Source organism: Kockovaella imperatae, assembly GCF_002102565.1.
Source record: "Kockovaella imperatae strain NRRL Y-17943 chromosome Unknown BD324scaffold_4, whole genome shotgun sequence".
Taxonomy (NCBI): Eukaryota; Fungi; Basidiomycota; class Tremellomycetes; order Tremellales; family Cuniculitremaceae; genus Kockovaella; species Kockovaella imperatae.
Window position 1 is genome coordinate 1,370,845 of NW_019028944.1, and position 12,706 is coordinate 1,383,550.

A 12,706-nucleotide genomic window follows, 5' to 3' on the forward strand; every position below is an offset into this window, starting at 1 on the left:
GGTAGCGACAGAATGACAGCTTGTGCCCGCCGTCCGCCTAAGCCAACGCCAACAATGACCCGACCGCAGCGACCAACAATCCAACGGATACCGGGGAAGCCTTGGCGAATGCCATGGCACCACCATCCTTGTTCCTGCTTCCACTGGAATCGCTTCCGCTTCCACTGCTTCCACCACTGCTAGAAGTGTTCAAAGCGACGTAGCTTGAAGCTGGCAAGTCGGCGTTGGGAGAGGTCGGTTGGTCGCCCAATTGACCATTTCCGACCATGATCCAGTTTGCCATGGATGGAACACCGTTGACGACGAGGAACATCATAGCAGGTCCAGGTTGGAACAATGCAGGGTTGTTTGGCATTTGGGCAACGTGAAGCATGGACGTGTTGGTGTTCTGGTTGACAGTGTATGTCGAGTTCAGGGTCAAAGATCGTTGTCCGAATCCAATGGCGTGAGTGTGGAAACCTCCTCGGATGATGACAACGTGGGCGGATTCAACGGCGGTCTGGTCGTAAGTGTCCAGAGTGACGTTGAACGCATCTCCTCCGTAACTCAACGAAGTAGGTGCAGAGCTGGGAAGAGTGGGTCGAGGCTCGTTGTAGTACCATGGGTACCACTTTTCAGCGTCCGTTCGACTGGGCCATTGCTCGGTGGTGAAGTCGGCGTTGGGGTTCGATCCAGAGACAAAGACGGACGAGTCGGGCAAGAGAATGGCACTGGAGTGGTACATTCGTTCAGCGCTCGATGCGGTCAAACCCGTTCGGTTCCATCGTCCACCAGCCGGGGCGTTAGGGTTGTAAAGAGCTGGCATGTAGACGGGTTCTTGACCGTAAGACACTGTGGAAAAGGGAGAGAGAAAGTTGTCAACAGATTGTCATGGATGAGGCCGACCTCCAAGTTCACTCACTTCCGATGGACCACTTGTCAGAGCCGTAACCGGCAGTACCGTATCCGACACCGTTACCCATCCAAAGGTTTCCATCTGGCAGAATGACGAATTCTCCCATACTTCGACCCTCAAACTGGGGATCTAGGTCAGCTATGCACAAAAAATGTGAGGCCCAGTGTCATTTGCTGCTCACCATGTAGTCATCCGTGATGTATTCCGGGTTCTCGTCCATGGGGTTGATCCGGACACACGTGTTGTCTGCCTGGACGGCGGTGACATTGTATCCAGCAATACCATCACCCCATTGAGGGGGATTGGATCCACCACAGAACAAGACAGTAGGGGTGTAGTTGTTCTCTGGGGTCAAGGGTAACATGGCGGTGGCTGCTGAAGCGGGGTAGACACGCGCAGCGTACGGCATAGCGGGGAGTTGAGTGGTAGTCTGGTTCTTCCAGTTGTACAGGATAGTCGATCGGTTCGCCTGCATGAAGAGTTGACCATCAGGCATGAGCCAAGTCAGAGGGTAAAGGTTGATGGGGAGTGTGTCTGCGAGCCATTGAAGATGGATAGGCTCATCGGTTCCCTTGTGAGGGAAAAATTCGTAGGTTGGGTTGTCCTGGTAGACATCGTTGACATATCCTCCGTTGATATCTCCTCCAATGACAATGACGGATCCGTCTTCCAGAGTCTCGACGGTAGGGTACCATCGCTTGGAAGTCATGAGAAGGTATCCTCCGGCCGAGCTGGTCAAGTTGAAGTTGCCAATGTTGGGCTGTTGCCAGTCACACGATTCATCGGTACAAGGGTCCATCATTCGGATGGCTGAACCACCATCTTCGTCCGAGTAAGCTCCAGCGGATCCGACGTTGTCCTTGCCACCGGTCGTGATGGCTGGAAGGGGTTGGCGTTGTCGTCAGAAGATTCACCGGAAGTTGTGTGACAAGAGACACTCACGCTTGTTACCTCCAAACACAACCCATGTTCCGTTACCCAAAACACTGCCTCCAGCACAAAAGGTGTTGGACAAGACGTCCATGGTTCGGTCTGGGCAAGAAGAGTGAGTGAGTGGATGGACCAGTGTTATGGATGCTCAAACGGCTCACAATCGTTGGTGGCGAGGTCATACTCGACGGCCCAAGCGGGGTGGGTGCCCCAGGGTCCAGTGACAGTCGCAGGGTTGTTCTCTGTCTTGTCGAGGACGTAGACTTTTTCAGTGTTACCGAGGAACATCTGAGTCCAGAACGTCAGTTCATCGTGTGGTGTGTGGAGCGCAGAGGCACACACTCACCATTTGAGCACTGATACCCATGGATGCAGAGACTTGTTCGAACCCAAGCGGGGTCGTGGTGTTGGTCGTGGCCCGCTTTCGCAGCTCCTCGCCACCGACATATCGGTAAGGTGATGCCAATGCGGAGGGAAGGGAGGCGAGAAGAGGGAGGAGTGGAAGCAAGGTGGCCATATTAAGGGATGACATGGTGTGGGCTGGGGGAAAGGTGTGATCGAGTGGTGCTCGATGTTGATGCACTCGTGAGCGAGTGGTTTTCAGAGTGATACAGTGGGGCGCAGCTAATAGAGCAAGAGAGAGAGAGAGGTAGTGTGTCAGCAGCGATATGAATAGACGGGAGTTGGAATGGTCAAAGGAACGGGTTGAATCAAAGGGTTTGAGACGGAGTGAGTACGAGGTGGAAGAAACAAGGGAGAGATGTGTCAGGCAAGCGAAAGAGTGTGATGTGATGTGATGCGGTGCGATGAGGATGAGACATACAGGCTAGATAGTATCAGGTGCTATACGCTTGATCAACAAGGTATGCGAGAGAGATCGTGAGAGAGAGAGAGAGAGAGAGTGAGAAGTGGGGAATGCAGTGTAGTTGAAATGTACAGGATTCAAGGGCGGCGAAAGGAAGGAAGAGAGAGAGAGAGAGAGAGAGAGAGCGACACGAGAGAGAGAGAGAGAGGGTTGAGCCAAGGGCACTGTATGGAGGGGGAGTAGAAGGGGGTTTGTCTGAGTCAAGAGAGGTGGTGTACTTCCTCGCCACCGCTGACTGACTGGCCTGATCATACACCTCGACATCGGCCAACAGGGGGGGGGGGGGGGGCACATCACGCTTGACCTATTGTCACACCCAACTCACCAATATTATGGATTAGTCGTCCAGCCCCTCAATATTTTTTTCTTTTACAGGCGATGATCGCTGTACGATGCGACTCTACTGTGTCTGCTCGCTGTAAAGATGCGACGGATCCAGATGCGAATGAGATGAGAATGCGGAATCCAAAAGTAGACGCTGCTCTGAGAGAGACTGACTGACTGTGGATGGAATGGATGAAATAGAGAGAGGAAACAGCCAAGTAGAGTTTTTGAAGGGTCGACTCTTTTTTTTCTCACTTTTTTTACGTTTCGCCGCCAAAAAAGCGGAAGCTGTGCAGCCGAACGGGTCGGGGAATGGCGAGGATGGTCTCAACGATGGCGATGGATGGATGGTCGAGCTGCTCTAGATTGATCTGCTTATGGACCTGTGTGCTTGTGCAAGGAGTGATATCGAGCAGCAGCAGTCTGAGACACACTTACAGTGTCTCGATGAAGATGCCACCCAAAAGAACACAAGGTCCAGCTTGTTCAGGGTCCCGGGTTAAAAAAAGGGTTATTATTACAGTGAACACATCGTCTGCAGCCACCTGGTACTGCGAATAGATCCATGCTATGGCTGCTGCTGCTGCTGCTGCTGCTGTCACTAGGCGAGGAACACAGGGTAGGGCAGCGGAACTGGTCGGCGACAAGGCACCTAGCTCATGTTCTACTGAGTGATCCACATGCATCAGCCGGCCTCGCCGTATGATCTGACGGATACGACCGAATAGCGCAACAGTCCAAAATAGAACCCCAACCCTCTGCCCTGCCTCCCCCCGCCCCAAATCTCAAACCTTTCTCTAAGATCATGATAGACTCAACCCGAAATGCTGACAAGCCTCTCTGAACAAACCGCAAACTGACATCCCATCCGCCTTCGTCTGATTCTCATGACGAAATGTCAATGGATCGTATGGACCTGGTCTATCCAGTGTGTTAAATCAAGTATACACCCCTTCTTTTTCTCGTGGCGGTATGATCTAGAAACATTGTATATGATATGGTCCATGTGTTGGTGAACCGCCCCCACATGCATATTTCTTCACAGTGATGTAGGCACACACGTCCATGCATTGTACCACCACCACTGAGGCTGGTTCATTGCCCGCCGATCGATTGCATGCATCCAGCGACATCGATTGAATTGCCATTCATTGATCGCCACTGCCTGCCCCCCCCCCCATAACTTTGCTGTCAACAAACAGGGGGTTTGCCCCTCCACGTGCGCAGCAGTCAGCGGCGCTATAAACTCAAAAACTGTGCCCGTGATATCTCCGTGCCGAGCTATCGGCCGAGCGAGCGGCTGAAGTTACCGTCTGTGTTACTTTGGTGCATTATGAATCATGGGGGTGGCCAAGGTATTTCGCCATCATGCATCGCTCTATATGTACCACTGTGGTCCTTCACTGTTGATGACCTCATTCCTCGCCTAAAGAGCCAACACAAGACCCGCCATCACCTCGTGCTCAGCTTGTGCAAGCTGCGGGCTACAACGTGGCGGCAGTCTCCCACCTCACGGTAGGCCGGATGCAAAGGTCCTCCTACACGAGTGACCACAGTACGAGTCACCGGGTGGTACGGAGTCCTGATGAGGCGCGGTACTCCCTCCAAAGCCCTGACGACCGGACTTCTGACTCATGATGATTCTATGAAATCGTTGAAAGTCGTCTTCGGATGGGCCGGGAGTGAATGGTGCCACGGTAGGTACAAAGATACCCGTCGTATCGTTGGTATACCGCTCGTGAATCCGCTGTGAGATTGTGGGCGGACGATCATCGAGGATTCAGCAAGTTTTCGACGGCTTAATCGAGCTGACTCACCAGCTCCTCATGTGGGCCAAGCTTGATGAAAACTCGTGATCCCAAATCTGTAGGTCGTGTATGGTGGAATCGACCTGATCGTACCCATGTATCCAGATCCTCAGGCGCGTTAGGATTCAATTCAGGTTGGCTCTTGCTTGGCATCTTGTATCCTTGATCAGTCTTGTCATGACTCTGCTCAAAGCTTTTCAAGCTCTGGACGAGTTCGATCAGGGTGTTCACGCGTTTGTGGAACTCTCGGCACTCGTCATTGCCCGACTGGGTTGCAGTCGGCTGATGATGAAAGAGGCACAGTCGTGGACCGTCAGCAGAGATCCTAAGTGTGGGGCGTGGAAAAGCTCACGCATGCAGGGAAACGTTGACCCAAGGGGGGCGTGGTTTCCACAAAGTAGGTGTGATCTTCTTTTGGGTCAAAGCGAGTTCGACTCGAGTTCAAGCAAGAACAACCTTGATGCCCAAGGTGGGACGCCGTCTTCGTGGTTTTCCTCATTTCTGTGTCATGGTCAGTCATCATCGTCATTGTCGAATCTTACCAGACATGATCGCAGTCGACGGATATGAGGCTTGACTCTGTCGAGAGGGGTCGTAATGAAGCGAGTGGGTGTGTGTATGGTAGAGCCATGAGCTCTTTATTTGCCACCTTATCGCCAGGCTTCTTGTACACTTTGCTCTCGGTCCCTTGACCAAACGCCAGGCTTCAACATTCCTTTTAGCGTTGACCCTCCTCAGAGGCTCCGTATCTCTTCCTTTAAGGGTTCTTTCTATTCAATGGAAGACATAGCTCTACTAGGAGGGGGGGGGGGGGAGAGCTGAGGGAAGATGACAGACAAACTTGGAGGAACGTTGCGCGAGAGATTTTCGGCGAGACCGGTCGTGATTGGCCGGGAGACTAGGCCCAGATCGCAAGTGGAGCTTCTATTCCCAAGCGTCTTCCTGTATCAGTATGCTGTCTCCTCGGCGAGCTTGAACAACGTTTCAAGTTCAATCCTTTGAGTCCCCATCAGTCTGACATGTACCTAGACCAGTCAGTCTGCGATGCCAAGCTAATACTCCAACCGAGATCGGTCGAGGTCTCTGTGAAGCTTGCAGAATTGTCTTCTTTCGACAAACTATCCGACCAGTTCAGTGTTTACTCCCGACGCCCCCGTGGTGGCCCGATGACTTCACTGCGCCCATGTCGGGGGACATTATCGTCAGATGGGGGTCAAAACCTATTGCCAGCCTGATCATCTCCGCTCTAACGGATACTCCCTTCGGATCCGAAGATCAAGCAGAGGGCGTCTCAACTGTCTTAACTCGAACACACATACATTCGCTCGATACAGCACAGCCTGTCGACTCGAAGGGCATTCGGGGGTGACCTTCTCAGAGGTGGTCGCATTCATCACGCGCACTCCTCGATCATGACGTTCAATATCATTTCACCATTCACCTCCCCGTCAACATCGCCAGAAGCATCATCATCACCATCACCATGCAGCTCGATTCCACCGAATTACAACTCTACCTCGCTCCTTATCGTGGGGGATTAGCCCTGTTGGGCGTGTCGTTGGACCGAGCAAGGGATCGATATGCAGGAGACGTACGAAATCCCTCGTCTCCACTTCACATCACGCTGCTCACGGCAGCTGAATACAAGTCTCTCGGTCGACCAAACGTCAATGAGATCGCTGGTGAGATCCCGTTGAATCACGTCTACGCCCTAGGGGAGGCCTCGGCCAGTCGATCAGGATCAGGCTCATCTGTACACTGGATCGTTGTCATATGGAACCATGCGAATGCTTGGCGTAAGACCAAGGGTCTGCAATCCAAAGCATTCCATATCACTCTCAGCGACGAGGATGATCACTCGGTCGATAAAAGTGTGCAGAGTCTGATCATCCGAACGAAGAAAGCCACAGAGCTACAGGACTCAGTCGAAAACCTTGGTTTGGAGGCGATGGATCATGTTGTCTTAGCTTGCGAAGGAAGCGCCGATGTAACATTTGCAAGTGATGACCGCCCACGAGATGAGCCTAGCTGATCCCATCCAACCAAATGCAGGCCACTTTGCTGGCTGAGCGTATGATCATCCTTGATCCAAATTCCTTCAAAGGCTATGTACGACTGGGAGATCTCGTTCGATCGACGAATACAAAGCTTTCGATGCTCGCTTATGCTCGAGCTGTCCACTTGAACCACTCCACCTTGCTCACTCCCATCTCGTCCCGTATTCGTGCCATGTCCTCGCAAGTACCATATGGACCGATCACCACGCCTCAGGAATACGATGATGTGCCTCCATCTCTCCGTCATCTACTTCTCGTTCGATTCCCGAGATGCCTCGATCAACGTCTATCTGATCAACTCTGGACGACACCCATCGATCCTCGCCATCGATGCACTTTCATGTCCTACGATCTTCCCCGTTACTTTTCATGGGTTTATCCGGGACGTCTGGCAGGTATGTCCACGCCCCGACGAGAAGCCGATATCGACACGCTCATCGAGATGGGCATGACCCACGTACTGAGCCTGACGAAAGAGGAGCCATTGGACGAAAAGTGGTTTCGGCTCAAACCTTTAAAACACAACTTCATCCCGATCGACAACTATGGTACGCCGACGAGGGAAGAGATGGACATCGTGTATGCGCAGGTCCAGGACGGTGGCACATGGCTCGTACATTGTGGTGGAGGCGTCGGTAGAGCCGGGACCGTTCTGGCCTGCCTCATTGGCATGTTCGGCAAGGACGCCAGGCACGGAGTTGAGAGTGATTCTCATTCACCTAGGCTCGATGCCAGGGAAGCCATCAGGTCGCTTCGCCTCAGTCGCCCCAAATCCCTCGAGTCAGAACGTCAAGAGACGTTCGTTCAAGAATGGATCTCACATCGATGGAAGCTGTCCTACACCGCTGCCACTCACGTTTCGGAACCAGTTTCTCGCTGTTCAGTCCAATTCAAGGCTGGTGTGACGCCTACTTGTCTCGCTCACTCGACAGCGTACATGCTTATCGGTCGTCCTGGTTCTGGAAAGTCTTGGCTATCCACAGCTATTCTCAAACGAAGACCACAGGGAACCACCATCATTGTCAGTCAAGACGAATCTGGATCGCGGGAACAATGCGAAAGAGTGTTTGGTCAGAAACATAATGAAGACACGCTCGTCATGTTGGACCGATGCAATCCCACGATCGAAGACCGAAAAACTTGGATATCTCTCTCCCTCACGCATCACCTCGTCGCTATTTACTTCGACTACCCCCTCGAGCTCTGTCATCAACGAGTCAGCTCTAGACTGGATCATCCGAGAATTCGTGCCGGGCGAGGCGCCAATGCTCTCCAACAGATGGATCGACAGATGCAAGCGCCGACTCTGGATGAAGGCTTTTCAGCCATATACACCATCACGAGCTTTTTGGCCGCTCGTCAAGTCGTCTTTCGGATCTGTGGTGATCCACCGTTGATCAAATTCCCTCGGACACCTCACTTGCTCGATCTAGGAGCGACCACTTCCGACGACATTGTCAAGGCTGATTTTGGCATTCTCCGGGCCCCTCTGACGATTGAAGAAAAGATCGATGGAGCGAACATGGGATTCTCACTGGATTGGGACGGCGCCATCCGATGTCAGAATCGGAGTCATTGGGTCAGTTCGGCGGATCACGCCCAGTTCAGACCTCTGGATGGGTGGATTCGAGCCCACGATACAGCGCTCAGGCGGATACTCGATCAAGACCAACATTTCCCCGAACGATACATCCTCTACGGTGAATGGATGGTCGCGAGACATTCGATCCACTATACGTCTCTGCCTGACCACTTTATCGCTTTCGACCTGTTTGACAGACTCGAGGGGACGTTTCTATCGCGCCAACGGTTGACCATGACTCTTCATGATTCTGGAATCGCTCAAGTCCCATTGATCGCCCAAGTCGATCAAGTGACTCAATCACAGGTGTTGGATATCCTCAAGCGGCACAGTACGTGTAGCGACTCCCCAATCGAAGGCGTGTATATCCGGACGGAGGACGCGGATCGGCATTTGACCATTAGACGCGGGAAGGTGGTCAGAGGCGATTTCATATCGGGTAACGAACACTGGACACGGGGGATCTTGACGTATAATGTGGTGTCTGAGGTCAGCTCGTGAGGCCAGACGGGTTGGTTATGCAGACGTCGTGGCCTGGATCCGTGCGGAGGCTGACACCCAGTGGTGGATCGATTGCACTTATGAGTCGACTGCCACAAGTGTAAGCAAGCCACAATCACCGGAGATGTCCTCCAATGCATGTCTGCTGAGACACTTTTGAGCACGTCTAGGGGTTTAAACCATGCATAGCTCTGTCTATGTGTCTCTCTCCTTATAAACATGTCAGTCTCTGCATCGTGGATGACCTGCGTGAATGCAGTGCCCTCAGAGGTTGGAGTTTGACGCAGCGTGCGATCCTTGAGCAGCAGAGTCGACCCCCTGAGGTCCGCTTTCAGCCCTCAAATGGCCTGCGTTTGGCCGCAGAGACCGGCTTGCTCGCCACTGCGAGTCAGTGTAAGCCTCAGGCAGGCTTGCTCGCCACTGAGCTTCAGTGTGAGGCTTAGGCCGGCACGCATCATTGAGGGACGTTTCCCCCGGAAGGATGGAATAAGGTGCGACAGGATTGCCCGGTCGCCCATAGACTTGGCTATTCGAGGACATACCAGAGCCATCGTGGCTGGTGAATGCAGTGTTCGTCTCTTGATTCACCGCCGAATTCGTTGGCTTCACTTGGGTTGTGTCACTTTGAGCAGTCGCGCTCGGGGCTTTCGGCGCTTCTCGTCGGGGTAGGGACCAGGGAGCGTGCATGTTGCTCCCCTGGGTATAAGTAGTATGATTCGCTTGACCTGGTCGACCCGCTTGGAAGTTGTTCATGCTGCTGTAAGAACCTTTTGGAGGTTCAGAAGGCTGGGAGGTCTTGGAAATCTTGGGAGCCTCTGCCTCTGCCTTCGCTGCCATCTTCAAGGCTTGGAAGAGCACGGCATCGTTCTGTGCGGCTATCAGCCTCGGATCTAGGAGGCAGCGAGGGGTTTATTGCCCGCCGGTAACACCCCAGTCACACGCCACGCCATCAAGATCAAAAGCTCACCGTCGCTGACTGTGAGGCGTTCGTAGCCTGTCCAGGGGAAGGAAAGATGTCTGCGCGGGTCAGAGCCTGTCGAACGTATAGGTACCATCTGACTTACTGCTGCCGGAGTGAGGTCGGCTGAATGTCAATATGTCTAGAAGATCAAGCTCATGACCGCCGCCGCCGTGGTGGTGGGAACAGCAGGAGCTAGTACCGGGACGGCGGTCTGTTGTGTCCTGAGAGGGCCTGAGTGCGTCTACCGCGGAGAGCGCCGTGAGCCAATTGACGGCATCTGTCAGCTTGTCCACGCGTGTCAGAAGACTTTGATTGGCGCCTGAAATGGCAATCTCCATCTCGGCCAACTGGTCGGATAAGCCCGTTTGGCCGAGTCGCAAGCTGTCGACCCGGAGTGAGAGAAGTTTCTGGCGGTCTTGAGACCTGGTAAAGGACTTTCTCATCGACGAATGTAGGTTCTCCAGCATGTCTCGAGTGACCATTGCATCATCGTCGTCGCTCTCCCGAGAAGGACCTTGATCGCGGGCGGCGTCTTGAGGTCGACGTGCCGTTTCAGTGGTGTCTACCCATGACTGGTCACTACGCGTTCCATCGTCATCATGTCCATCATCCTGCCTGTAGCCAATGACGGTGTCCTGACCATAAGTTGTTGAAGAGCGTGGATGAGAGAATGATCCGTGGGAGGGGGATCGTTTAGAGGGTTGCTTTCCGCCATGAAAAGGGCCAGGTCCATTCATGGTGCTCGTCAACATTGAGTTGGGTACCCAAAGTGTTGACCTATGAGCTGTGTGAGACTGGTCTGAGTCAAGGATGGTATGAGCTTGGGAAGTCTTGCAGGAAAACAAAGACTTTGGGGATCAGTAGGACTCGCCTCGCCACTCTTTATATATCCTTGACATCACTGAACCCGCGAATATCGTCTCAATTAATCCAGCCCAATCTTTGGCTGGACATCGATCAAAGGAGGTCAAGAGGTGAGACGTGGAGCGAGTAGGCAATGATAACCTCCCCATCGCCCCTCAAAAGGGTTTCGTCATGAAAGGCAAGTGATGTTGTATCGGTTGAACGTCACGGAGAAATGGTTTGACGACGTTGTAAGAGGTGGGATGCTTCTTTCAAATTCTTGAAACGGTTCCCGAGTCCTTGGTTGCTTCGGCCGACCGGCCAAAGTGCCATCATCGTCGGTGTCGTACAGGAGGGGGCAAGAAGAGCCCCGCTTCACTTCGGACCAAGCGTCCGTGGACGAGGTTGGCGACCATTATAGTATTGTCGACCCCTTGAGATGGCACAGAATACAGTAGCCCCAGTGAAGGAGGAGTGCACACGTCATCCGCTACTTTCAAAGCTGGTGGATGCAAAGACCCGCCAATATCGATCCTTGCCCAGAGGTATGCAAGGGATTTACGACATGCATAGCTCCGCCTGAGCTCTGTTTCTATGGTATTAATCAAGACCTTTTGGTAGACGCAAGCCGTAGAGGGTGATGGTGTGGTGGATTGCCAAAATTAAGGCTATATCGACCTGCGTATTGGTACTCAAACGTACTCACCGTCATCGCTCTCAGTCCATGGCGATTGCTGAGCCCCGCTACGCTGAGGAGGACCGCGATGATAGTCGTCGTCACTGTACACTCTGGCCGTTCGCATCGTTGGTCGATGAGGACCAGATTGGCCGACATGGAAGGCGGACATCTCGTCACTCTCCTCTGTCTCGTGGCGGGTCCGGGTCCCGCGAGTGGCGCAAGTGGCGCTGTCCAGCGGCGGCAGATAACCACCTTGTGACCATGCAGTAGTATCTTGCGGCCTGGTCATGTTGTAGCCAGGCCCGCTCGATCTGCCGCCGCAAGTAGAAGGCATCGATGGAGGGTTATGGCTGGAGACATTGGGCTGTACATAGCCATTGGGAGCACCGTTATGTAACGTGTAAGCGTTCTGCCAAAGCATCAGTAATGATCGGCAAACACTAGAGCTACGACTAGTCGGTAAGCTCACCTGCGTATACCCGTCGTGGACTTGGTCAGGCATCACGTTCCTCCCCGTATGGTACGCTGGGAACATTGAGCGTGCATTCGCGATATTAATGTGTATAGTCTCACTGCCCTCACTGCCGACCGTTGACATGCCTGGATACTTGCCATATGTGGTAGTGCCGTTCGCACCGTTGAGAAAGTCAGCAAGACCAGAGGCCATGCTGGAGGCCTTGACCAGGTGATTCTTGACATCTTGGTACTCCTCTGAGAAGGCCAGACCGGCTGATAAAGCAGTATTGACTTTGGAGATTTCCTGATGGATCCCCGCCGTGGCCTGGAGCGCCGCACTGTGATTGAGGTTGGTGTTCGTTTCAAGGTCGAGGAGTCCACCGTTAAATTCCATGAATTTACGTTCAAGAGCTTTCATCTGGCTGGATAGATCTGCATATCCGTCATCGTTGTGCACATACACGAATGTGGGACTATCAGCGTAAGTTGTTTGCTGCCCACCCATCGTGTGAGGTGAATTCTGAAGACCGTTGTCTCTAGTTTGGGAATACCCCGTCCGAGTATCTACGGGGTCATACTCGGTGTAAGTAGCTCCTTGCGAGTGGTAACGTGTGTTAAAGATAGAGCCAGTAGACTTTCGTGAGGTTTGATACCTGCGATCTGACTCTTTGCCCATGTTTGTGAGGTATCTTCTGGTTTGGCAATGGATTGACCAGGTGAGGCCAAGGGTTATTTCCGGGCGGTTGGAATGGACTAGTGATAGAAGCAATGTTTCGGCAGTGATGCGATGGCAAAGAAGGTGAGC

General features: G+C 53.1%; 5 protein-coding genes across 5 annotated transcripts; 1 reads left to right on the forward strand and 4 right to left on the reverse strand.

Moving 5' to 3' along the window:
- Window positions 1–37: 37 nt before the first annotated feature.
- BD324DRAFT_650057 (putative glyoxal oxidase precursor) lies at window positions 38–2,357 on the reverse strand (the record flags this gene model as incomplete). The annotated part of the gene is made up of 6 exons (XM_022018088.1): window positions 38–831; window positions 902–1,016; window positions 1,077–1,774; window positions 1,838–1,927; window positions 1,987–2,113; window positions 2,172–2,357. 6 exons carry the CDS (start codon window positions 2,355–2,357, stop codon window positions 38–40), a joined length of 2,010 nt encoding a protein of 669 aa, XP_021872633.1.
- A 2,006-nt stretch (window positions 2,358–4,363) lies between these two features.
- On the reverse strand, window positions 4,364–5,691 carry BD324DRAFT_622029 (hypothetical protein). The gene is made up of 3 exons (XM_022015433.1): window positions 5,175–5,691; window positions 4,832–5,104; window positions 4,364–4,761 (listed from the first exon to the last, which is right to left on the reverse strand). Exons 1-3 carry the CDS (start codon window positions 5,349–5,351, stop codon window positions 4,525–4,527), a joined length of 687 nt encoding a protein of 228 aa, XP_021872634.1. The 5' UTR covers window positions 5,352–5,691; the 3' UTR covers window positions 4,364–4,524.
- A 349-nt stretch (window positions 5,692–6,040) lies between these two features.
- Window positions 6,041–9,148, forward strand: BD324DRAFT_622037 (hypothetical protein). Its single transcript, XM_022015434.1, has 2 exons — window positions 6,041–6,818; window positions 6,875–9,148. The coding sequence occupies exons 1-2, from the start codon at window positions 6,306–6,308 to the stop codon at window positions 8,960–8,962; spliced, it is 2,601 nt and encodes an 866-aa protein (XP_021872635.1). The 5' UTR covers window positions 6,041–6,305; the 3' UTR covers window positions 8,963–9,148.
- Window positions 9,149–9,774: 626 nt separating this feature from the next.
- Window positions 9,775–11,066, reverse strand: BD324DRAFT_378267 (hypothetical protein). The gene is made up of 2 exons (XM_022012627.1): window positions 10,027–11,066; window positions 9,775–9,979 (listed from the first exon to the last, which is right to left on the reverse strand). The coding sequence occupies exons 1-2, from the start codon at window positions 10,673–10,675 to the stop codon at window positions 9,918–9,920; spliced, it is 711 nt and encodes a 236-aa protein (XP_021872636.1). The 5' UTR covers window positions 10,676–11,066; the 3' UTR covers window positions 9,775–9,917.
- Window positions 11,067–12,696, reverse strand: BD324DRAFT_378253 (hypothetical protein). Its single transcript, XM_022012626.1, has 2 exons — window positions 11,915–12,696; window positions 11,067–11,854 (listed from the first exon to the last, which is right to left on the reverse strand). The coding sequence occupies exons 1-2, from the start codon at window positions 12,575–12,577 to the stop codon at window positions 11,459–11,461; spliced, it is 1,059 nt and encodes a 352-aa protein (XP_021872637.1). The 5' UTR covers window positions 12,578–12,696; the 3' UTR covers window positions 11,067–11,458.
- Between the last annotated feature and the right edge of the window lie 10 nt (window positions 12,697–12,706).